Source organism: Solanum lycopersicum, chromosome 7 (assembly GCF_036512215.1).
Source record: "Solanum lycopersicum chromosome 7, SLM_r2.1".
In the NCBI taxonomy this organism is placed as follows: Eukaryota; Viridiplantae; Streptophyta; class Magnoliopsida; order Solanales; family Solanaceae; genus Solanum; species Solanum lycopersicum.
The window spans coordinates 4,719,804-4,745,682 of NC_090806.1; the positions used below are offsets into that span (position 1 = coordinate 4,719,804).

The 25,879-nt window shown below is 35.5% G+C and overlaps 3 protein-coding genes and 1 non-coding gene across 14 annotated transcripts in view; 3 read left to right on the forward strand and 1 right to left on the reverse strand.

Moving 5' to 3' along the window:
- Positions 1–1,353: 1,353 nt before the first annotated feature.
- Positions 1,354–4,454, forward strand: LOC101261534 (choline monooxygenase, chloroplastic-like). Its single transcript, XM_004242986.5, has 9 exons — positions 1,354–1,728; positions 2,474–2,519; positions 2,685–2,820; positions 2,937–3,011; positions 3,113–3,325; positions 3,463–3,558; positions 3,649–3,858; positions 3,933–3,983; positions 4,081–4,454. The coding sequence occupies exons 1-9, from the start codon at positions 1,461–1,463 to the stop codon at positions 4,216–4,218; spliced, it is 1,233 nt and encodes a 410-aa protein (XP_004243034.2). The 5' UTR covers positions 1,354–1,460; the 3' UTR covers positions 4,219–4,454.
- Positions 4,455–5,504: 1,050 nt separating this feature from the next.
- On the forward strand, positions 5,505–9,350 carry LOC101249833 (choline monooxygenase, chloroplastic-like). Of its 2 annotated transcripts, none has more exons than XM_004242737.4 (10): positions 5,505–5,942; positions 6,908–6,953; positions 7,039–7,174; positions 7,791–7,865; positions 7,962–8,174; positions 8,345–8,440; positions 8,522–8,643; positions 8,731–8,824; positions 8,896–8,946; positions 9,062–9,350. In XM_004242737.4, exons 1-10 carry the CDS (start codon positions 5,675–5,677, stop codon positions 9,197–9,199), a joined length of 1,239 nt encoding a protein of 412 aa, XP_004242785.2. In that variant the 5' UTR covers positions 5,505–5,674; the 3' UTR covers positions 9,200–9,350. The 2 variants fall into 2 exon arrangements, with proteins under 2 accessions (XP_004242785.2, XP_069142782.1); XM_069286681.1 differs by having other exon boundaries at positions 5,573–5,942; positions 8,330–8,440.
- MIR9473 (microRNA MIR9473) lies at positions 7,260–7,378 on the forward strand. The gene is given in 1 exon segment (NR_130093.1): positions 7,260–7,378. It is a non-coding gene; the product is annotated as a microRNA MIR9473 (primary transcript).
- Positions 9,351–10,661: 1,311 nt separating the features above from the next.
- The window catches only part of ACA10 (auto-inhibited Ca2 -transporting ATPase 10), a 29,544-nt gene continuing 14,326 nt past the window's right edge, over positions 10,662–25,879 (reverse strand). For 9 of the 10 annotated variants that reach the window (XM_069299783.1, XM_069299780.1, XM_069299782.1 and 6 more), the window contains 30 exons: positions 25,085–25,209; positions 24,842–24,973; positions 24,641–24,730; positions 23,829–23,898; positions 22,477–22,547; positions 22,278–22,361; positions 22,115–22,192; positions 21,967–22,038; positions 21,612–21,695; positions 21,447–21,529; positions 21,252–21,360; positions 21,121–21,176; positions 20,853–20,895; positions 20,700–20,783; positions 19,988–20,125; positions 18,836–18,901; positions 18,661–18,759; positions 17,761–17,868; positions 17,277–17,444; positions 16,239–16,298; positions 14,925–15,089; positions 14,733–14,849; positions 14,234–14,332; positions 13,674–13,811; positions 13,460–13,560; positions 12,158–12,203; positions 11,921–12,055; positions 11,369–11,476; positions 11,200–11,291; positions 10,662–11,118 (listed from right to left, as the gene is read on the reverse strand). In XM_069299783.1, coding sequence (XP_069155884.1) covers positions 11,010–11,118; positions 11,200–11,291; positions 11,369–11,476; positions 11,921–12,055; positions 12,158–12,203; positions 13,460–13,560; positions 13,674–13,811; positions 14,234–14,332; positions 14,733–14,849; positions 14,925–15,089; positions 16,239–16,298; positions 17,277–17,444; positions 17,761–17,868; positions 18,661–18,759; positions 18,836–18,901; positions 19,988–20,125; positions 20,700–20,783; positions 20,853–20,895; positions 21,121–21,176; positions 21,252–21,360; positions 21,447–21,529; positions 21,612–21,695; positions 21,967–22,038; positions 22,115–22,192; positions 22,278–22,361; positions 22,477–22,547; positions 23,829–23,898; positions 24,641–24,730; positions 24,842–24,973; positions 25,085–25,209 — 2,930 coding nt within the window. In that variant the 3' untranslated portion in view covers positions 10,662–11,009. 10 annotated transcript variants of the gene reach the window in all.

Sequence of the window (25,879 nt, forward strand, 5' to 3'; positions counted from 1 at the left end):
GGTAACTTAAAATAATAAGTGTCATTAACTACATTGGTTTAAATATGGTAATTGAATTATTAAAATAAGTTAATTATTATTTTAAAAAATTAATGATAATAATATAATATTTCTTAATATGCTATAACTTGATAATAATATGCTATAAGTAGTTTAATATTGAAAAATTTGTTTATAACTTGATATTTAACATCTTAAAGGTGTGTGTAGTGTTATTTTTATTATTTTTATTTAGCTATTTATACTTTTATTTGAAATCAAACTTAATAAATATTATAAGATAATTTTATTTGTGGATTTGATTAATAAGTGGCAACACTTATTTCATGTAATATTATTTTGTCGATATGTATGATAATAACTTTAAATTATAATTTGATTTAATAAATATATATTTTTTTAAAATGAATTAACCCGACAAAGCTCGTAGGCTTACATATTTATGAGTTGAGCTGGTCATTTTCTGACCCACAAAAAAATAGGTCAGCTCAACCTAGTCCGTCAAGTTTCAAAACATGTGTAAATTAGCTCGAATAAAATAGTCGAGCTCATATTAACAATTTTAGTCATTTTATTTGAAACTCTAATTATGATATTCTCTCCTAGTCACACCTCGAAAAACGCTATCAAATCTTTCTGACTCAAAATGATTCGAAATGTTTTCAAAATAATATTTTTTTTATAATATAAAAATTATCATTCAATCAATTCATATATTAGAATGAGATGGACTCGTAATTTTGGAAACAAATTAAGAGAGGAACGTAAACAAGAAAATCGTGGGACGCTTTAAGTTTTCCATAAATTTTCTTAATCGTCAAATATCATTGAAAAAGAAATACGAAATACGTTAAATTATAAACAAATAGTTATCTTAAAATAATTATCTCACCTTCAATATGAAATTTGGAACACTTCATAATTTTATCTTAACCAATTACTCCCTCCGTGTCACGTGATACATTTCGTTTTCTAGAGTTAACAGTTCAAATATTTTAAAATGAAATTTATATATTAATAAATTACGTAAAAAGTATTATAAGTCATAGTAATTGATTATTCAAAATATTTAATATATTTGATCAAACAACCATTGTTTTAAAAGGCGAGGCCTTTTATACAGTATAGGGCGAGGCGTGTTATAGTTTTAATACTAAAATAAGTAAAAGTAAATATTTTAATGATTTATAATTTTTATTTGAGACAAGTATTAATAATCAATAACAAAGAAAAAAATATTATAATTATTATTTGAAAAATATCGTTATATCGATAATAAAATTCAAAAGCAAAAGAAAATGAAAAAGTAAATTTAAAATGCCTCGACGTACATTTTTACGCCCATAACTTACATTTTTATACTCAAAGCTTACGCCTCAAATTTTAGGACTTACGTTTTGTGAATTACAATCTTTTATTTAGATAGGTAGTAGTGACAACATTTTTCATTCATTTGTATCATGGCAATGGTGCAGAACTTGAGTTCCTTCATTCAATCCATAAAAATAACTCCACTAAAGATTCACATTTTCACTTGTTCTGTAAAAACCAAAAGACATTATCATTCATCTCAAATCTCATGTAATTATAATCAAAAATTGGTTTTAGAATTTGATCCCAAAATCCCTATTGAAGAAGCTATCACCCCACCAAGTTCTTGGTACACTGATTCTTGTTTTTACACTCATGAACTCAATCAAGTCTTCTTCAAAGGCTGGCAATCTGTTGGTATAACATTACTTTTTTGTTCAAAGATTAATATCTTTGGATAGTATTTTCTTGATTTTCCTGAATCTATGTGTGTGTGTTTTTTATTAGATTTATTAGTATACTGTAGCATTTCCATGTTATTGTACTTTTCACTTTTGATATCTATTATCGTTACCATCTATACTCTGTTTGGATCATTGTTACTCATTGTTTCATCAATGTACTGTATTGTATTATACTCTATTGTATTGTATGGTATGGTAGATACAATGTTTGGCTGGATCGTATTGTTTCTCGTAATCTTTGCATTATTTTGTGTAAAGATTAATACTTTGGATAGTATTTTCATGATTTTCCTGAATCTGTGTGTGTGTGTTTTTTCTCTATCCTTCAGTTTTTTGAACTGTAATTATTAGATTTATTAGTATACTGTAGCATTTCCATGTTATTGTACTTTTCGCTTTTGATATCTATTATCGTTACCATTTACATTCTGTTTGGATCATTGTTAGTTTCTCGTAAGCTTTGCATTATTTTGTTTGCTAGTTGCTATTATGTTTTCTATACTATTTTCTTATTCTTTGTACTTGAATTTGCTGCTCTTGAGGCAAGTGGTGTTTCGTCAAATAGATCTACCTCAATGAGGTAGTGATAAGGTTTACGTATAGGGTGGAAAAATCACTGTAGTTGGCATAGATGTTGGTATTTCAGTCTTGTAATATAGCTATTCTGTTCTACGAATGTGAATTTTCTTCAATTTCAGGCTACGCTGGACAGATCAAAGATCCCGGGCAATATTTCACTGGAAGGTACTGATATGACACAATTTCATTAGATTATACTCATTGATATATGTGAGTTGCAAGTGATTCATATCCAAAGCTTTCATCACTTAAATGCCTCGTTCGTGTTATTCTTGATATGTACTTAGATGCCTATCTGTTCTGTTCAAGTAGCTAATCGTTGAAATACAGATTGGGAAACGTTGAGTATGTTGTATGTCGAGATGATGCTGGAAACATACGTGCTTTTCATAATGTATGTCGCCATCGTGCCTCTCCTCTTGCTTCAGCAAGTGGGAAAAAATCTTGCTTTGTTTGTCCATACCATGTAAGTTTTTCATTACACTCAGTTTTCGAGCTTTCTTGATCCTTTATGTACTTCGACATTAGCCTCGTTGATATAGAGGAGGAAGTACCATCCGTTATGCTTCATTTTTATCGTAGGGATGGACGTATGGATTGGATGGAGCACTTCAAAAGGCAACTCGAATAACAGGAATCAAGAACTTCAGAGTGAATGTATTATAAATATATGTTATATAACCACATTCTTCGTTCATTGTCTATACGTAAAACGTTAAGGTGTTTTGATCTTCTATATATTTCTGTATGAAGGATAGGAGATGGGACTAGTCCCAGTGAGAGTAGCTGTATGGGGACCATTCATACTTCTCAACTTCGAAAATGGAGTTTTGCCCGAAAATGAAGCTGATTTTGACTTGGTTGGAAATGAATGGCTAGGTAATTCATCCCAAATCTTGACTGATGGTGGAGTAGATTCTTCATTGAGTTTTCTATGCAGACGTGAATACACCGTTGAGTGTAACTGGAAGGTTAGTTCTTTTCTAATCTTCGGCTTGGTAAAAAAGCATTTTACTATCTCATCGATTACTGATAATGATGATACGCTCAGCTAAACTTTCGAACTTGAATCAATTCTAAAGTTTCAGACAAGTCTGTTCTATTGCAGGTCTACTGTGACAACTACTTGGATGGTGGTTATCATGTACCGTATGTTCATAAAAGCTATGCTTCGGTTTTGAAACTCGACTCCTACTCCACCACTGTATGCCTAACACCATCTTTGTCATTTGAAATGAAATCATCTTATTCCAATATCCGCTTTAAACGTTTACTCCTCCTACTAATGAATCAGATACTTGAGAAAGTCAGCATCCAACGATGTGATGCAGAAAACGACCTAGATTTTGATCGAATTGGATCAAAACCAGCGTTATATGCATTCGTGTATCCCAACTTCATAATAAGTAGGTATGGTCCTTGGATGGACACGAATCTTGTACTGCCTCAAGGACCTCGAAAATGTCTAGTGATATTCGACTACTTTCTTGATTCATCTCACAAGGTACGTAAACATAGTACACAATATATGCTATCTTACTCTTTAAGATAGTAAATTTCATCTTCTTTGCTTAACAGAGTGATGAGAGTTTTATCGCACAGAGTCTCGAGGATAGTGAGACAGTGCAGGTACAGTTTCAACTTTTGTCATTGACACGTACATTTCTCGCGTATATGTAATCTGTATGTACGTATTCATACGCGTAAAGCTCATTACATTTGACAGATTGAGGATATGAAGTTATGTGAAGGTGTTCAAAGAGGCCTTGAATCACCTGCATACTGCTCTGGCCGTTATGTGCCACAAGTTGAGAAGGCCGTGCATCATTTTCACAGCCTTTTATATGAAAGTCTTTCTAATTGATCTACTTCTTTGCATTGATAAGATACTATTATCTGAAAATTATCGAGGTTTATGTGTTTGGAAGTATGACAATCACGAGCTATAGTGCCCTTTTCATCCTTCCTTTTTGATTCATTTGTATCCAGAAGAGAATTTTGTTCTTGTGTGTTTGGGAGTATTGACAATCACGTGCTATAGTGCTCTTTTCATCCTTTCTTTTTTGATTTATTTATATCCAGAAGAGAATTTCGTTCTTGACCATACTTGTGTGTTCGGGAGTGTGGCAATCACGTGCTATAGAGCTCTTTTTATTCTTCCTTTTTGATGTACTTATATCCAGAAGAAAATTTCATTCTTGACCATACTTGTGTGTTCGGGAGTATGTCAATCAAGTGTTATAGTGTTCTTTTCATCCTTCATTTTTGATTTATTTATATCCAGAAAAAGATTTCGTTCTTCACCATAATCTTAATTATTACATCCGTTAAAAGACACAACTCTTTGTGTTTACTCGAGTATTATAAAATCAAAATTGCGGAAATGAAAAAGAATAATAGTGTTATTTAGCATAAAAAAATAAATGAAAGAAAAGAAGAGAACATAAAAAGGGTTTGAAATTCATTCAATTAATTTCAAACATTCAGATACTATTTAAATTATTTTGCGTTGTTAAAAAATGTATTATATTTGTGAAAATATAACAACCATCGAATTTATAATAATATATAATATTGAATTTGAATTGTACTATACGTATCGTTTATATTTAATATTACTTTTTTCAAAGCTTGACCTCTTCTTCTCTGTTGAATTACCACTGTCTGACTAGTGACGGAGCCACATACAATTGATACAATTGAAAGGTGTGGATCAACATCCCTTCGCGCATCAGATTAGTATATTTTGCGTGTTAAATTAATGTATCATGTATAAAATATACATTAGATTTGTGTATCTTGTGTAAAATATTATGTATCTTACTTAACTATTAATGTATCTCGCACTTCAGATTAATTTATCAGCATTTATATTATTGTATCAGTTTGAGGAATTCTGTAATCATAAATTTATAAAGGACAAAAAATAACTTTACCTTAAAAATATGTGATTTTTGTCCTTTGTCCAAAAATATATTTATGTACATATATTATACATTAACACTCCTCGACTTCTACATAATTTAATTTTTTTATATTTTCACTTTTGGTAGAAGAAAAGAATATATATGATTAATTTGTATAATCATATATAAAAGTCAAGTTTCGAAATGACAAAATTAAAGGGTAATCCAATAATTTTCGCATATTAAACTAATTTTGTCCTTAAGCTAAAGGACTAAAACTAGTATATTATCTTTTCATATTTCAATAATAAAAATCTCAAATCAGTAGCAAAATTTAAGATCATGTTACTATTGTTTGGCCTGCAAAATACACAAATAATTTGAGCCTAAAACATATCCAAAAAAAAAAAAAACATGGTAGTGCTACAAAAATTCACTTCTTTTCATCAATTCAACAAACACAAATTATCTTCTATTCAATTTTTCACTTGTCCTGTAAAACCCAAAAAACATCATTTTTCATTTAAAATTTCATGTAATTATAATCAAAAATTGGTTTTAGAATTTAATCCCAAAATCCCAATTGAAGAAGCCATCACCCCACCAAGTTCTTGGTATACTGATTCTTGTTTTTACACTCATGAACTCAATCAAGTCTTCTTCAAAGGCTGGCAATCTGTTGGTATGACATCTTTTCTTACGGTTCATTTTTACTTGTTCAGTATATTATTTCGATATGTCGAATTAATTTATAAAATCAATGAGTAATTTAACATGTTAAGGTCTATTTTACCCTTGCTATTTAGATGACTTGTATTTAATACGAATGATTTGATAAAATTACTCAGTTATCAATTACTGTGTCGAAGTCAATAGTGAATAACTATGGTTGGACGGACAATATCTTTGAAATTTTGTGTAAAGATTGATACTTTGGATAGTATTTTGTTCTTGCTTTGTCTTAATTTTTGTTTGAAAATTGATACTTTGGATAGTATTTATTCTTAGCAGCTCTTTAATTATAATTTTTCGTGTGTCATGTTTACGATTATAAGATTATAAGACATTTTTGATACATTCTACCTATCTAGTTTAAGGCCACAAAATTCAAAAGTGTTAAACTTGACAAACAAATTGTAACGGAGAGAGTACTATTATACATGGGAGGGAAGGTAATACTTGTTGTTGGTGTGTGTGTTCTTTTTCTTTGTGTTTGTGTAATTTTTCGTTTGTAAGTGTATTTCTGTGATGGGAATAGAGAAAAATTTAGTGTAACGTTGTTGAAGTGTTTTGTGTATACTGTTACGAGAGCTCTTTTAAGGCATATTTGAGTGCAATCTGCTATATCTTAGACGCGATGGTAAGACACCTGATAACGGGGAACGAAAAACTAAGTCTCATCGTAAGCAATCTTAAACACACATAGTTATTATAGTGTCACAACACTTGCATCAAAATAAACTTATAGTCTATAACAAAGTATTAAAAACCATGTCCTCGAACATATGAGGACATACCAAGCGGCTTGAGAGAAATCTACCTCCTAAGCTTCAACTATGTGGTAGGTGTATTGACAACAGGACATGTAAAAAGAGAGTATTGAGTGTTATTCTGCTCTCTGATTTTGTGAATTTTCTGCAATTTCAGGATACACTGAACAGATCAAAGAGCCTAGGCAATATTTTACTGGAAGGTGCAAACTCTCGTTCGTGTTATTCTTGAGGTGAACTTATATTGCCTTATTTGTTTTGTTCAAGTAGCTAATCGTTGAAATACAGATTGGGGAATGTCGAGTATGTTGTATGTCGAGATGATGGTGGAAAAATACATGCTTTTCACAATGTTTGTCGGCATCATGCCTCTCTTCTTGCCTCAGGAAGTGGGAAAAGCTCTTGCTTTGTTTGTCCATACCATGTAAGCTTTTTATTACTCAGTTTTAGAGCTATCTTGATCCTTTTAGCTGATTCCGTTTTCCTTGCTTCAGAAAATGTGAGTGAACTAGCAGATATTGGCTGTAAATCTAAACTCGTTCTACTCCACTAGTCATCATGTAATGTCATTTACTAGAAGAAGAGACTATTGGGGTAAAACGAGTTCAGATTTACAGCCAATATTGTTTTGCTTGCACCGCATTTTGGTTACTGGTACGACCAGCATGTATAAGTTCATTTACCATTTAATACAGCAAGTAAAAATTAAGAGTTTCGACTTTGCGAGGTCCTTCATGTGTTAAGCTTGCAAATGAAATACGGTACTACAGTCAATCCTATTACAAAAGATATGCTAATTATTAGAGTATATGAGTTTGTATTGTTGTCTTGTGATATTATTTAACAGAAAATTTAAGACCTATTCTTTTAAATCCGATGTCGTTCAATGTATGATCTGAGTAAAGTAGATATCAAGGTTACAACAATAACATACCCACTCTAATCCCACAAATGGGGTCTCGGGAGGGTGTTATGTATGTAATCTTACCCCTTAATACCTTGTGAAGGTAGAAAGGTTGTTTCTGATACTCCTTTCGCAGGGATGGACTTATGGATTGGATGGCGCACTTCTAAAGGCAACACGAATAACAGGAATCAAGAACTTCAAAGTGAATGTATGTAATAAATTATATGTTATATTCTCAGTTCATAGTCGTTATGTATAATGTCGGGCTGATTTGATCTTCTATATTTTTCTATATGAAGGATAGGAAATGGGACTAATCCCAATGAGAGTAGCTGTATGGGGACCATTCATACTTCTCAATTTCGAAAACGGAGTTTTGCCTGAACAAGAATCCGATTTTGACTTGGTTGGAAACGAATGGTTGGGTAGTTCATCCCAAATCTTGGCCGATGGTGGAGTGGATGCTTCATTGAGCTTTTTATGCAGACGTGAATACGCCATTGACTGTAACTGGAAGGTTAGTTCTCACCTTATGTTTTCTCCTTTTATTAGCTATGCATTTTAGTGTAAACTCTTGTCGAGAAAGGTATTTTGACGTCTCTATTCTTACTATGATGATTAGCGTTTCATCCCAGAATTTCGAACTTGAATCAATTCAAATTTCCAAACCAGAATGTTATCTTGCAGGTCTTTTGTGACAATTATTTGGATGGTGGTTATCATGTACCATACGCTCATAAAGGTCTAGCTTCGGGTCTGACACTTGACTCGTACTCAACCACTGTATGTCCAACGTCAGCTTTGTCATTCTATATGGTTAACGTTTAATTCTATCGTTGCATTTAACTCCTAATAATGAATCAGATATTTGAGAAAGTCAGCATCCAACGATGTGAAACTGGTAGTTCGGGGAAGGACCAAGATTTTGATCGACTTGGATCAAAAGCTTTATATGCATTTGTGTATCCCAACTTCATGATCAATAGGTTTGTGCTTCATTAACATATAGATAAACCTCATGACCTGCAACACTTGTAAAACTGAACTCTTTAAACTTCACGAGGAGAATTTAGGTACGGTCCTTGGATGGACACGAATCTCGTACTGCCTCAAGGGCCTCGGAAATGTCTAGTGATATTCGACTACTTTCTTGATTCATCTGTCAAGGTAAACGTTTGTTTTTCTTATCTCAACGATAAATGTATTAGTTTGAGCAATTTCATCTTCTCTGTTCACAGGGTGATGAGAGTTTTATTGCCCAGAGTCTCAAGGATAGTGAGACAGTACAGGTACAGTAAAAACGTGCATGATTTGATCGTCACATCAATTGCATATATACGATACAATTTTTGTATGTTTTCATACGCGCTCACTCATTATAACGTTGCTGATTACAATGAACAGATGGAGGATATAAAGTTATGTGAAGGTGTTCAAAGAGGGCTTGAATCACCGGCTTACTGCTCTGGCCGCTACGCGCCACAAGTTGAGAAGGCTATGCATCATTTTCACAGCCTTCTATATGAAAACCTTTCAGATTGATGTATGTTGTGAGATTTCCAGAAATTTTTCATGTTATATTGACAGCAATTGTACTGTAAATGGGGTTATGTTATAGTTGTTTAATTCCTCATCACTTGCTACAACATGTAATGTTTTATAAATAACAAGCTTTGAGGAGTTTGAAATTCAATCAGAACAACACTGGGTGGGTAAGATGTAGGATTCTTGTCTAATGGATCTATGGTTTCAAGTCCACTCGTTGATTTCGAGAAAACCGAATCAATTGGCTTTTTTGCTCAAATCGTTCATTCTCCCTCTCAAGTGGCTTTTGAAAGCTCGACAAGGAAGAACAAAGAAATAAGTCACAACACTATTCCCAAACATGGGAGGCAAAATAGGGGGCCCAATACTATACGTCGTGCTCCCTTGGAACTACACATTACATCATTCATTCCTCCTTTTCAATGGCTTTTGAAAGCTCGACATGAAAGAGTAGACTATGGTCTAACACTATACCCTAACTTGAAATCCATCAAAGACTTTAGAGACAAAATATAAGGGCCCACACTGTACATCATGGAGCCTTATGACTACTACACATCACATCGTTCATTCTCCCTTCCTAATGGCTTTTGAAAGCTCGATATGAAATAATAAACAACTAAATCACGATATTGTTCCCAACTAGAAATCCATAAAGGACTTTGGAGACTATAGAGGGCCCCAACTACACATCGTGGAGCCCCATGACGACTATACATTAAATCAATCAATTCTTCCTCTCCAATGACTTTTGACATGAAAGAATAAAGAAATAAACCACAGCCTTGTGACGAGTGCACGTTACATCGTTCATTTTCCTTCCCCGGTGGCATTTTGAAAGCTCGACATGAAAGAACAGAGAAACAAACCCTAGAAATCCATAAAGGACTTTGGAGGCAAAATAGAGGACCTTATACTATACATCTTGCACATTACATCGTTCATTCTCCCTCCCCAATGGCCTTTGAAAGCTCGACATGATCCTATACTAAACATCCTACTGCCTTAAGAGTGACTGCACATTACATCGTTCATTCTCCCTCCCCAATGGCCTTTGAAAGCTCGACATGATCCTATACTAAACATCCTACTGCCTTAAGAGTGACTGCACATTACATCGTTCATTCTGCCCAATGGCCTTTGAAAGCTCGGCATAGCCCTATACTAAACATCCTACTGCCTTAAGAGTGACTGCACATTACATCGTTCATTCGACATGAACGAAAAAAGAAATAAGCCACAAAACTATTCCCGACTCGAAATCCATAAAACAACTTTGGAGACAATAACGAAGCCTGTACTATATACATCTACATCATAGCAGCACAACCGATGTTTTAATCACCTAACACTATTTCAGTGGAATAACAATAAACAGAAATGATGTGTACTGTGTAATCGCCACTATCAAAATTGGCGAAAAACATCTCCACCTTCTCATTGCAGAGGCAAAATAATGTTTTAATCAACAGTGCACATACAAATGGCATTAGCACAAGGAAAATTTTTAAGTAATACAAAGCGGTAATGAAGAAGTTCCATCTTTATATGAAGAGCACAAAACGGCTTCCTCGACAAGAACATGAGAGTAGAAAAGAGTTGCAGGAAAACTAACATCTGCTGCAAAAGGTTGACTGCATCCCCAAAACTTAAAAGACGCATATTCAAGATATATAATTATACTGATTCTACTACATCCACAAAATGAAATATTAGCGGCATATTCCTGTACAGCAGCGAAAGAAACACCACTCTCACAAAGCACGGCATACTTTTGGTTAGTTAAGTTTTGTGTATGTGTAGATGTCTATGAACACTCCTGTCGATTTCTTCGTTTTGGTAATTTCTTGGAAAAATATTCACTAAATGGCTTCTCAGGGACAGGTATCAACTTGCCAAGAACAGCAAGGGGCCAGCTGTTGAGCAAAAACTAACTTCACTTAGTACCGGAAAAAATTAAAGATCAATTATAATGCAGAGGAGAAAACCAGACTGACCTTATTACTCCAATGACAATGGAAACTAGCCATAATTGCCAACTCAATCTCACAGTAGAAGTGAATTTTCCAAGGAAGAATATAATGATAACCTAAGCAATAAAAAGATGTTATTATAAAAAGGTCGATGTTCAGTGCCAAAGAGAAGGATAGGGATGATGTATATTACCTGAAGCACCACTGTGAGGCCGACGATTGAAACAAATAGACGGTTTTTGAGGACTCCTTTGAACACATTCATCTCATCTGGCTTCCGAGCATTGAATTCATTGAACACCTGCGGTTTTAAGTGTCATTAGCAGGGATTAAATACACAACCAACATCCTAAAAAGGGAAGAGATCAAATACCCCGTCCATCCAAACTTGGTCGCCCACTTTTAATTTAATAAGGGAAGAGTAGAAAAATATGAATTGTTAAAATCTGTCGAGTAAACAGATGGAACATGTTTTGATGTTTTTATTGGTGAATGAAGGAGAAAATTATAACAAGGTGGAGAAGAACGGAGGCTAAAGTTATAGTGATGTTTCAAACATATTAGACTTAAGAAAGTGGACAACCACAATCCAAAAGCATAAGTAGGACAAATATCCTGGGATAGCAGACATGCTTGAGTTTGCACCAAGTACCCACAATAGATAATCTTTCTCATGGAAGGAAAAAGACAATATGGAGAGTGCAAAAGTCAATCATAGGATAGTTTTTATCAGTTATATTCTTACTTGGCAGAAGACAAAAGCGTTGAAAATCAAGGTGTTCTTCACTTCAATAGCCCGAGCGCTCGTCTCATGATCCAAATGCAGAATTTGTTTACCTCGGAAATTGAGAACCAGGAGAACTGAAACTTGATACAGAGCCTGCAGATGTTCAACCAGGAGTATTAACCTCAAAAAATAAACCTCAAAAAATATAGAAAAAATGTTTCTAATCTTGGAACATCGCTGTTAAATTTATTTTACCTGTATTAATAGGTTTCTCCACATGATATTGGTGACTAGAGGTTCCCTGAGATAGAATTAAACAAAACAATCAATTGATCATGCGCCCGTGAAACATTATAACTATAGGAACATCAGCTAGTAATAAAGAAAGAAGCTGAAAATAAGTTGATCCGATTGGAAAATCATTGCCTGGAGTTGCAAAATAGTTTCACCACTAGACGTGTTTAATACAAGATGGATGTACAAAAGTACCAAAGCATGAAGCGTCCTAATGGTGAAAATTAAAGTAGGAGGAGAATCATGAGGTCTCAAGTTAAAATCCAGCGGAGACAAAAGCACTGGGTGATTTCTTCCCTTCTGCCCTCTTAGCCTTAGTGGACAAAGTAATTGTTGCTGGTGGGAGGTAGCATGTATCCCATGGGAACTAGTCAAAGTGTGTGCAAGCTTGCCAGACCACCATCGTTATCCAAAAAAAGTACCAAAGCATTAAAATGAATGGCTGAAGGTATTTGAGAATTATAGAAGTCCCTACAATATAGTAACACAAGTGGAAAGAGTCGGAAATGTATAGAATCCAGCTTACACTATAATCACATGAATGTTGAGAATGTAGTGAGATTATTTAAACCCACTGCAACAAGAATATGCAGAAGAATGGTTTTCCTTTTTTTTTTGAGCAAGGAAGAATGGTTTTCCTTTAGGGAGGTTTTCGCTCATTTCAGCACATCATAGGGCCAGATGTTAAATAGGTCATGCTATTTAATATATGGGCAGCATCCAAAATCTAAATAGGCATGGTGCGATAACAAAATATGGATAAGAGTAGAACGATTATATTATAACATTGATGGGCAGGCCAGATTGTGCGCACCCCAACTATTCCATCGGATAACTGCTATCTCTTACCTCCCACCGGCAGAGGTACCAGGTAACACTGCAACCACCTAGTATTTTTTGTCTTTGTTCGATTTGAACCCTAGTCTCAAGGCTTGAGTCCACTTAATTTTTTAATGAAGCAACATGGTAGGCCACTAGGTCACATCACTCACACATCACTCATACAAATCTTCTTCCAACATTTATGCAAAAGAAGAAATTCCAACAAACCATCGTGCATAAAGGCTTCCTAATAGGAAACCAAGTGCAGAGCCACACGACAGATTAGTTATCTTTAAAAACCTAGCTCATCTGTAATACTACAAATAGGCAGATAAAAGTAGAGAGTCAAGCTAAAGTAACTTGACGTCACAAACACAATATCCTTGCAATTAAAATGTTGAAGCAAGCTACTTTTTTCAGAAGATTAATCTACAAACTAACCTTCGACCAACAGGTTCTCGGTGCATAAGGTGATCAGTTGGTGGTTCTGTGGCCAGTGCAAGCGCCCCCAAGGTGTCCATAATAAGGTTTACCCAAAGTAGCTGCACAGGTGAACGGGAAAACGTCAAGGATCAACATCAGAATGTAATGTAGAACACTAGGAGTGCATTTGCTAATCACACTGATCGATGATATAAGGGCAGATAAACAAAACCTGAACAGCATTCAATGGGACATCACCAGCAGTAACCGCAGCAACAACATTAATTATAAGAGCAGCAACGTTAACAGTGAGCTGAAACTGGATGAATTTCTGGATGTTAGCATACACGGATCTGCCCCATCGGACAACCTGCATTTGGTGAGATAAAAACAATAGAAATAATTATACCGCGAACTGGTTTGAAAATTTAGAACTTCAATCAAAGCTAATAGAAAAAAATACAAATGGTTTTGCAGAATACATCAGCTAAAATAGATTTGACTTCAGAACTGCTGAAGGCACTTTAAATTTTCATAGAGAAAACATGCATTCTGAAATCGGGAACTTGGTAACACTAAAACATTTAGGGGAAGTTCTCATAAAGTAAGAGATGACTAGCACTTCTGTCATAAAGTAAACTTATCCTTAGCAGCATCTTGTTTTAGGTTCAAACTATATAAACACGACTCTTCGGTATACCTTCAAAGCAGTTTAGTCAAACATGAGAGTCAAGTTAATCTTTTACAGTTTTACTCTAGAAAAAAGCCTGATAACTTCCTTGATAAACTAACCTTCACAACAGAAGCAAAATTGTCATCCAGTATGATGATATCTGAACTTTCTTTGGCGACTTCAGTTCCAGCAATTCCCATAGCAAGACCAATATCAGCCTACAAGACAGCAATGAAGGAAATTTTATTAGCAACTATGGTGGTTAGTTTTGAAGGTAAAACTGCTATCCCATGAAAGAATCACAGAGAGCAGACAAGAACGTTTGATCAACAAAAAAAAACAGAACGAATTAAGTGGGCAACTGACGTATCCAGCCACGATAAATGCATTTTAGATATTCATCCCAAGGCCCTATGTGTGTGTATCACCACAAGTAACTAGAGCAGAGACTTCAAATATCACAGGTCCGGCAAATTACCACATAGCAACAGAAGGAAAATCCTCGGGCCGAAGGAACAGCAAACAGGATAAAATGATTCAGAAAGAAAAAATACACCTAGCAGACCTCATGTTTTCTATAATCACATAAGTACTTTCTCAACCAGCCAAGAAGAGCACCTCGTGTAATGCAGGAGCATCATTAGTACCATCTCCAGTTACAGCAACAACATGGCCATTGCTCCTTAGTGCTTGAACAAGCAAGAGTTTGTCATTGGGCGACGATCTTCCCATAACCTAGACATGGTGTTGAATTTAAAGTGAGGAAGAGCTTTGTTGAACGACTAAAAACAATCTAGTTTCATTCCATACCGATATTTTATCTGCCACGTTCTTTCTTTCCTCATCAGACATAGCTCTAAACCTCTTTCCTTCAATCAGATTTGGCTCAGTTGCATCAGCATCAGATCTAAGTATCCCACATTCCAAAGCTATTGCCCTTGCAGTTTGTAAGTTGTCACCAGTAACCATCCTTACCTGTGAATTTGACGGAATACAGTTATATGCAATCACATATTGTGGAAGGTATGGCAGCTAATATTATTTAAAAAGATTTGGAAGAAAAAGATACAACAGTACATCCTATAGTGATGGACATCCTACACTACAAGCATATAACACAGCTCCCCATGCTGGGACTTACTAAGTTCAAATATGAAAAGGGTTAGATCATATACAAGTATGGCCACACTCGAAGCTTTTCGGGGATTAGTCAATCATTTCAGAAATCACTATGCATGCAAGAGGAACACAGCTTGTCAAGGAAAAACATTCTATAATACACTCCTAGAACAGTCGGTCTGGTGACACAAGACAAGAACTTTACAACAAAATCACAAATTAACAAGTAGCTGAGGTGCCTAATTTGTTTTAGTGCCATGTGAAAAGATCTCTAAGCAAGTGTACCAATAACAGGAAACACTATTTCAATTCTTTATAGTCAAGGCATCACACTATCCGTTCGAAACCACAACTACAATGAAACCAGTGAAAACCAATGTTTATGCATTACAAAATACAAGTATCACAGACTCCCTACCAAGAACAGCCACTTAGTCATGGAGTTTGCAACTTTCCACATTGTTTCTTTATGTCACCAGAAACCCAGTACTGCATTATATTTAACTCTCAAGTATCTTCCATTGGATTAACTGTATTGAAAACTGACAATCTGACGCTTTAACAAAACGCCATAGACAAACACAAGCAGGACAGTGAATAGAATAGAAAATAAAATACAGATATACATAGAAGCAACAAAAGATATTTATCTTAATAAGAAATACACAAATAGGCTTACGACAATACATATATATATATAGGCAAATTCCCAGTATTAAAAAAACACAAAGGCTTTCTTCACGATTTCTCCTATGAAATTAATAGCACCAGCACATCAATGTAACACTCAAAACCCATGAAATTCCATGTTTGGAAATAGAACACAATTTCTACAGAAACCAAAAGAAACTAGAATAGAAGAACCATTTTTAAAGTAAAAACAGAGATGCGAGCATCATTGAGCTAATAACAGAATACATGACAAATCAAAAAACTAAGGCAGGATTACATCCATTACAATTTTATATTTCAAAGAACTAAATGCAAATGCATCATTCTAATTACCTTCACACCAGCATCAATACATAACTGAACTGCATCTCTTACCCCTGGTCGGCATGGATCCTATAATACAAATATAAAGAGTTAAATTACATGTGATAAGAACAAAGTAAATGATACTTCGGCATTATATATTCTTAAAATGGAAATGAAATGTAGATAGAGCAGGAAGTCAAATAAATTGTAACTGCAGAAAAGGCTATGACACAGTAAGTAGAAAAACTGAGCACACAGTTCCTCTAATTATCCAGGCTAAAAGATAAAGCTGTCACTTTGTTAGGCTTATTCCTTTCTCATCAGAAGGCAAGCTTGCTTTTATTCACTTTTCTGATGTTGTGCATTACAAATATTTAGAGAGGAAACATAGTGCTTGTCCAGTGGCCCCTAACCACCCCTCCTCCTATCTCTCCCTCCATCCTCAAACTTCCTAGCCACCACCACTACTGTTGCTCCATAGCATAGTTATAGGTTTCACTAACCACCATTGACTGCCATACTATTGTGCATTGCAGCTGGAAAACATAGATTAATTTGGAAGATCTCATGAAATCAATGTCAACAAAACTTTGATCTATCATCTCCAACCTCGACCTTTGGGATTTGCATTCATAGACATACTATGTATGGCTAAAAAGTTTTTTCAGGTAAGATAAAGCCAAACTGAAAATTAGGATTTCTGTTGCAGTCTTGATAGTCAAATTCCAAAGTTGTTTTATCTGTCTGCCACCCTAGATCAGCCTTGCACACAATCTCAAGTTCATAAATCATCCCCATTGTATGAGCTCAAACCTCAATTTTCAGTCAGCCAAACACAAAAAACAGTTCGGACAAGGATCAGTTCAAGATGGCCCATAAATATCTCAGCTTGGTTTTGACTTGGCTCAAATATTTACACCCTTTAAACAGACAACCAATATAATTAAATAACTTGCGAGTTCCGTAACATTTCCATCTGTGTGCTGCAGAAAAAATCCCCTTGGAGCATAGAAGAGAAAAAGACGTCAACATATAAATGAAGGGGGCAGAAGAGTTTACGAGTACCTTAATGCCAACAATTGCAAGCAATATTAGGTCACCCTCAGGTATTTCCCAGTGATCTATTTCTTCCTCAGTAGGTACTTTTTCCACCTCATATGGCCGGTATGCAATAGCAACACATCTCAAACTTGAAGCAGCCATGTTGCTAATTGCTTCCTTGAGAAGTGACATCTGTGGACCGTAAATAAACTTATACTCAGAACTAAAGCCAAAAATTTATAAAATAATGCCAAATCATTTTGAATCGGTAAAATTATGCAATCTCCGGCAAAAAATAACATGCAGATAATAATGGGCAATCTCTTTAAGTGCCCATTTCAGATGCAGTGGTTCATATGACAATTTTCCCCGAGTGATAATTGACAGATATTCCTCAATATGAGAAAGAGAACATCACCCTTTTAAAATAGGATAAAATGCTAGTGATTGATTAGTTTCTAGCTATTAAACAGATCAACTGCTTGATCAGACAAACAGTTCCACAAACCTTATCATCGCCCAGAGGAACTACCGACCCATTCTCATCAATGAAACTTGTACAACAAGAGAGAACAATTTCAGCAGCTCCTTTCCAGTGCAAGTGAACCTCAGAATCCTGCAAAACAGCAAACCAAACACGAAGGGTCACCACATTTCGTATCAAGAAGCACAGCATTGGTATCACCTGAGGCATCATCCAGATACAAATCCCTATTTTATAAGGTGCTTTTTCCATGACCAGAAATCTCTAAGATCTAATTTAAAACATCCGACCTTCCAGATAGCTTCAGATATTTTCCTATCAGGAGAAAATCTTATAGCATCCATAGAAGAGGTAGGACTTTGTTTTTGGACAAGTAAGGAGAGATGGACATAGAAGCAAATGTTTTTGTTTGAGTCATCTGGATACCAAATAACAGATTTTCTGAAAATCACCTAAGCAACTTATGGTCTTTAGCTAACCATCATGTAGAAAAAAGATACAGCGAGTCAAGTTCCAGAATGATTAAAACTGAAAGCACAGACAACTTTTACATTATAAGCCTGACTCTTCAAGATGATGCGGAAATTGCTCTTCACAAGCTGGTTGGAGAAAGAAAATTGGAAGAAAAGAAACAGCACATGGCTACTATTCAGAAGCAAGGATAAAATGGGAATTGTATGTCACTTTTCTCTTAGTTTGCTTTACCTGTGAAGTCCTCAAGTAAAAGGTATAATCACACAAAATCTATGTTGCTCCGACTTCCAAAAATGCCATCCGTGTGTGTCGAATCCTCCAAAAGTGGTGTATTCTTTGGAAGATTGGACACTGGTATGGCAACATTTTTTGGGAGTCGGAGCAACATAGCTAAAAGTAAGTCCTATTATATGATAACAAAAGAAGCTTCAGAATTGAGCATTGCATTACCAGCTTCACAGCAACGCCACCTCTTTTTTTCTCTGAGTTGAATGGGAAAGCATGGATTATAGATGCTTCTGATCGTACTGCATCAAAATTCATCCCTAGCTATAGAAGAAAATACCAGTTTACTTCAGAGAATTCAGGGATCAATTACTATAAGCACAAAGCATAGCGTAATTACATTGAGACCCCATTGGAGGATAGCTTTCTCTGTCGGCGATCCAGAAATCTCAACAGCACCACCACCCTATCAGAAAATGAAGAAGCACATGATTTTCGATTGCAGTATGTTCTCTATCAAAATGCATAAACGTAATCCTCACAAAGTGAAAAAGTAAAACCGGTAAGACCACCCCTTAACTGATTAACACGAACTCACACCATAAGGAACCAAAGGACTCCAAGGTTCTTCAGTTTGATTAGAAAAATCACTCTCATAACAATCTGTTCTTTTCTTTGATAAGTACAACATCTATACACAAGCATCACCAGCACATGCCCTACGGAACCATGTTGGACAAACATATCAAGCAGTATCTCACCCAACAAAAAGGATTTAATCTGAAGAAAACAGTACCTATGCCTCCACTTAATTGTACTATTCGATAAGCCACCATTTTATTTAACCATTGATAATTTCCATCCATACGGCAGTTCATTTTCCTCTTACTATCTAAAAAAACCTAGTGTGAACCCCTGTCAACTTGCAAGTAAGCTTCCACTAATTGAAACGCTATATTTCAAGGCAACAGGTTCATGTCAAAACTGCCAACACCACTTCTAGAAAGACCACAAGGACAACACCAACATACAGCTCAAACATATCAACTACCTTATAAAATCTGGAAAAGCTATCAATATAAGCAAGGAAAACATTTTCTGCAATAATAATGGAAGAGCATATTAACAACCATTCAGAGTTAATAGAACACAAACATCAATAATTCCTCAAACGTAGAGAGTATGTGTCAACATCGCATTGTCAAGGAACAAGTGCAACCAAGAACTCTTCTCCATTCACCATAATCAAGAAGCAAGAGACAGGTGTTGGTGTAACTTGATTTTACTTTACCAAAAGAGTGAGTTTTTCAAAGTACGGACAAATAAACACCCATTCAAAAAACATTGCTACTAACTGAGACCATCAGCAGGGACCAGCAAGTGTTAAGCCAAAAACTAAAAAGGAATGTAAGAATAATCAAAAATGTCATTAAAATTAGAGCATTGCCACTAAAACATCTTATTACCCAAATTATATCAACTTCTAATAAAAAAGATAGATATCAAATAAAGGCTCCAACTAGACAAAGCAGACAATTTTTTATTAACTTGCCTGTGGTACAAAAACGCTGCCAGTTGTATTCAGTCCCACTCCTTCATGAAGCAGAGACAACACAGTTGGGGGCACTTCAGATCTATCATCAGGTGGATCAATCTTTTTACCAGAGATGTAGGCCTCAACCACAGTCATCTACAAAAAAAAAAAGGTGGGAGGTGGCAGGTGGGGGTCAGAATTGAAGCTAGGCAGCATCTTAAAGCAAAGTTGTATACAGTATAAATTGGCTCTTCCAGTGTTATCAAAGACGAAAAGCGTAAAAAAGCTCTGAAGTCAGTGGGGGCTTTAAGCGCAAATAAAGTGTAGGCTTTAACGAAAAAAGGAGCAAAAGTAGAAAATAACAAATATACATGTTTAGTCCAAGACTACTAATTATAAACATGAATGACAAATATATGACTAAAGAAATTGAAGAAAAATTATGATTAAGTGAAATATCAATTATTTAGCTTCACTTATTCATAAGAGGCTCATTGGCAAGGAAATATTTGTCTTATAGCCTTGATGATTACACTAAAGCTCACAAATAGCAAGGCAAAGCGCTCAACACGTTTTGAGCCTCGCTTCAGGGCTTAAGCATGCTTAAAGCGCGCCTTTGATAACACTGGGCTCATCATCCACAACATCAGCACTAAAGCCATCCAAAACCAAGGGGAATGAAAAGAGGAAATGGGAAAAGTAAAATACAATATGATTTTGTATATTCAACCTGATTTAAAGTCAAGGTTCCTGTTTTATCACTGCAAATTGTAGTTGCAGAGCCCATGGTCTCACAAGCAGAAAGCCTTCTCACCTACAGTTAAATATTGTTTAGAACACAGTAATCTTGAGAAAAGAATCAGAGAAAGATGACTTATCCTACCAAAGCCTTATCTGCCATCATTTTCCTCATAGAATAGGCAAGCCTGCAAGACAAGTCAGACACTACTTCAAAATACCAGTTGTGTAACAGAGAATTATATTGATACAAAGTCCAATAGTAACGCAAGTTGATGAAGAACAGAAGGACCAAACTGATCAATCACTTGGAGATCTCCAGCAATACACGTGACCTTCACAACCATACTCAAATTTGTCTTTAACAACCAAGGAATCTAAAAGATAGGCAAGAACTGAAAGACCAAACTTACGTTAAAGTAACTGCCAAAGGAAGCCCTTCAGGCACTGCCACAACCACAATTGTAACCTACATTTCCACAGGTCACTGGTGAGATGACAAAACAATTAGAGAACATAAAGGTCATTATAAAAATACACATACAGCAATAGTGAAGATTTTTATAGCTCCATCTACAGCCTTGCCAACTTTTGTTTTCCCAGCTTTAAATTGAGGAGATCCGTCCGGGTTATAAGTATGACCAGTAAAGAATCTGTACATACATTCTTAAACTAAGACTCCTGGAGCAAAAGAGGTAAAGTGAAGGATAAAACAGCATCAATTAAATTCTGCCACTACCTGATCATTAGGACAATCAGAACAAGTAAAGCTACAGTGAGCCCAACTATGCCAATGAAGGTTGCCACCCCATTCAGACGAACCTAAAATGAAATACGCAAACAAATTGAAGTCATAAAAATGTAATTCTTTCAGCATAATCATAACATTTCACACTCAAATAACCTGCAATGGTGTTTCCTCTCCATTATCCTCTGTAATGCTTGCCATCAGCAATCCCCATTCTGTGTTTATTCCAACACCTACCACCTGTACATGACGTGTATAAAATCATTTGCAAATCAATCAATAAATCAAGCATGCCTCGGTCTCAAAAAAAGTTTGGGTAAACTATATGAACTCCTTGAATCATTCATCTCAATTCAGGCCCTAATTCCAATGTTTTGCTCATGTAACCATGTCTTATTACAGCAAATCAGGGATCTCTAAAGCCATTTGAATATCTGAAATTAAAGTTTAACAGGAAACGACCAAAGTAGGCCCTTCTAACACAGAGACATCATGCAGAAAAAGAGCATACCAGCATCATTCCGTACCCATCAGCTACTTTGCATCCAGACATTAGGAAAGGAGATTTAGAATCCTTGTGAACCTGGACAACAAAAGTAATACCAGTTAACAAGGAAGTTGCAGCTGGTGCGACCTAAGAGATTACTAGAAACACTCACAATCTTGCTCTCTCCCGTCATGCTTGATTCATCAAGTGCGAGAGATTGACCCGAGATTAATATTCCATCTGCAGGTACCTGCAATCAATGTAGAGAAAAGAGGTTCATAGAAAAGATGGCATACTTACAACATAAATTAAAGGAAGAAGAAAGGGAAACTGACCTGGTCACCTATTTTCAGAGGTACAACATCACCAACAACTACATCAAATATTGAAACAGGAATTCTTCGCCCACCTCTAACGACCTGTGTTAAGATTAGACTCTCTCAGAATGTTCTAACAAAAATAAAAAGGAAGGGAAGGGAAGGACGAAAAACGGAGAATGCCATAAGCAATACCAGGAAACAGTAGAAGACAAACCTCAATTTGTATGTTCTGCTTCTCTTCATTGAGATTTTGGAATTGAAGTGATTGTTTATAGTCACTAACAGCTGCAAATGCATACCGGAGACTTGTGAGTTACCAACAGGAGAGCACAAAATGAACTTTAAGGCTTTATTCATTTGTTAGATATAATCCAAATGCTAAAATAGTTTTTATGCAATGGCTTGCATAAATAAATAGACAAGTAAATGCATATCAAAATTGGATATCTTTTTTAATCAGTTATTATGACGTAACTGAAACTACATTTGCTCCGAACTCATTCGATAATTTCTTGTACAATTCATTCGTCTAACTAGGCAGAGATCACAGATTTGACAACATCTACATCCTTATTACAAGATACCGTGATAATGCTTTAAGTAATTTGGCATCGGAACTGAGCATAGAGTTGTCGTTTACCCTATAAGTTGATTGCAAATTGGACATAGTACTTAACATAAACCTAAATGAAAAAAAACAGATACTGGAACTGTTAATATTTGTAAAAGCATTGGTCGCTAAGAGAAGAAATCAAGCTTCCGAAACTTGTAGGGAGAAATGTTTATTCCAGTGCAGGATATTCATCCAGAGCTCGAGTCTAAAGGTACCACGAAACTCTCGTCTCTCTTCTACATCATTTCTAGTATAGTGTGCAAAAATAGTGATCTCATCATATCCCATCTGACATACCAAATGACTCCTAATTGGACTCTACTATGTAAAAAGCCTCTAGGTACCATTTGAGTATGCCAAATTACAATGATCAGTATAATTATCGATCAACTCTCAATCTTTCCCCTTTATATTAAATGCAGCTAACCTAATCAGCCTGAGTCTTCCCCATTTTAAATCAAATCTCAACTAACCTTATAGTTCCAACGTTTGACATGAAATTCGAAGACTATCAACTGGACAATCGAATAGCCTGTTTGGCTTCTAGGATGTTAGAAGTGCTTATTTTAGAGAATTTGAGATGTTTGGTCGAAGCTTTTAGAAACAAAATAAATGTTTTTGAGTAGCAGAAAAAGCTGTTTTTCAGAAGCTAAATGAAGTAGCTCTTCTCCAAAAGCACTTTTGGAAGCACATGTTAATGCTCTAATATTATGGCAAAAGTGCTTTTGAAATTGATTAGTCAAACACAAACTGCTACTCTACAAAAGTTCTTTTTGAAAAGCACATCCCAGAGTAAGTGGCTAAACGGGCTATAAATTACGAACCCATGTTTTTGATAATTGTTCAGTGTTGATAATTGAGGGACATTGCACATTGCTTCATTCTAGCCAAACTAAACACAAGTTCAACATCAAGAGCTCTATTGAAATAAAATCGCTGCAGAATCATTCTACCTGTCACAACTATGACAATAATCACTGCCAAGGCAATGCTTCCTCCATCATACCATCCTTCTTTTATACCCTAACAGAGAAAGCTTAAATTAGAGCACGAGAAGAGACTCGCAAGCAGATATTAAACACTTGTTTGAAGATGAAACATACTGGAAAAGCCAAGACATAATAGGCCCAAAAGAATGTTGGGAAAAAAGAATAAAGATGTTCACGGCCAAAAATTGGTGGATATTGGTGCATTATTCTCTATGTATAGTTATATGCTCCCTCCGTTCACTTATACTTGTCACTTATGAATTAGGCACACCCATTAAGAAAACAATAATTAACATGGCTATTTTACCACACTACCCCTAGTGATTAATGTTTAGTATTAAGTATTGAAAAATGATTTAGAGAATAAGTAATTAATGCTAAGGGTAAGACATGGAAGAAAATAGTTGACTTTTTTATATGTAAAAGTGGACAAGTAAAAGTGAAAATCTATCTTGGGAACAATGGACAAGTAAAAATGATCAGCGGGACTACTTTGCATATGTGAAAGTCCCATAAAAGACAAAATACTTGAGAGCCTTTACTGATAGGTATGAACATAGGAGATTGTATTAACACAAATGTGTTTTTTAAGATCTATTAAGACTACGCCATTCTCACCCCCAGCCACAGTTGTGTCTTCTAACTATATTTCCACTCAATATCAACAAAGAAAGACAGGACAGGAACTCTTTCTACTGAAATTTCAATAAATAGTTCTCCAATGCAGAATTTATATCCTAAAATGGTGACCAGAAGTTAGCATGTGTTCAACAAACCTCAGTCTTTATGCCCAGCGCCAATGATGCAGCTGCGGCTACCATCAAAATTATCAGGGTTGTATCACAGCAAGCTTCCCAAACAAACCTCTACAGCGGAGAACAAACGAAAAGGGTAAATATGTTTGATGACAAATAATGTGACATTTATTCTCAACAGTAAATCACGGCATTAAATGATGTAATAACTGTAGCACGTACCCAGAAACTCCTTCCTTTCTTCCGAGGATATGTGTTGGATCCATATGCATTCTTTCGCTTCAGCAGATCTACTTCATCTCCATCAATTCCTTTATCTAAATTTGTTTTCAACTTCTCGGAGACCCCTTTAACCTGATGTTACACCATTGCACAATAGAAATAGCAAAGATAAGACTTTTACTTCATCAAGCAATCGTATGACTATAAGAAAAAAAAAATTAAGGCTTATGAAGGTGAACTTGCCCCTCCACAATTCTGCAAAGCAGTAACATCATGCTCTCTAGACATAAAAGTCAACTCCTCCTGGCTGATATCAAACTCGCCAAGAGAGGGAGTAGTTGGAGGCAACCTTTGAAGAGACCCATCCCCTAAAACATAAAAAATGTAAGACAAAATAGTACTATACCATTTGAAAGTACGACTAGAAATTCTAGGCTCAAAGTTTCACCTATAGAAAACCTTTCAAACTATGTTGCTCGGACTCCTCAAAGATGCCCATGGGGATGTGTCTGATCCTCCAAAAGTAGTGCATTTGTGGAGAATCGACACAGACGCGAAAACACTTTTGGAGAGTCTAAGCAACATAATTCAAGACTAAAATGGAAGAGCCTAATGGTTAAGACTCCCCTTTAAACACAAACCAACTCACTGATACCTCCAGCATAAATTATCAGCAAAGATGTAACTATTGCAGTTAAAAAGTAACTAAAGAAAAAGGTCCAACTTCATTGGACTATTGTCCTACATTCTGTGATAAATTCTTCGCAACAACAACTACCCGTCAGTAATTAAATCTGCTTCTGTATTTGTGATTTGCACCAAACAAGGAAACAAGAACTTTACTTCGTCTTCTTGAACTATTTCATTTAACCATAAAGCAAATTCGAAAGGTATCTGACGGATATCTGTCGCCACCTTCAGCCGGTTACCACACCAACTTAAAAGACGAGATATTACATATTAATTCCCTCCACCAGAAAAGGCTGATTAGCATTCCAAACATACAAAGGGAGAACATAAACTTCCAATATATTGGTT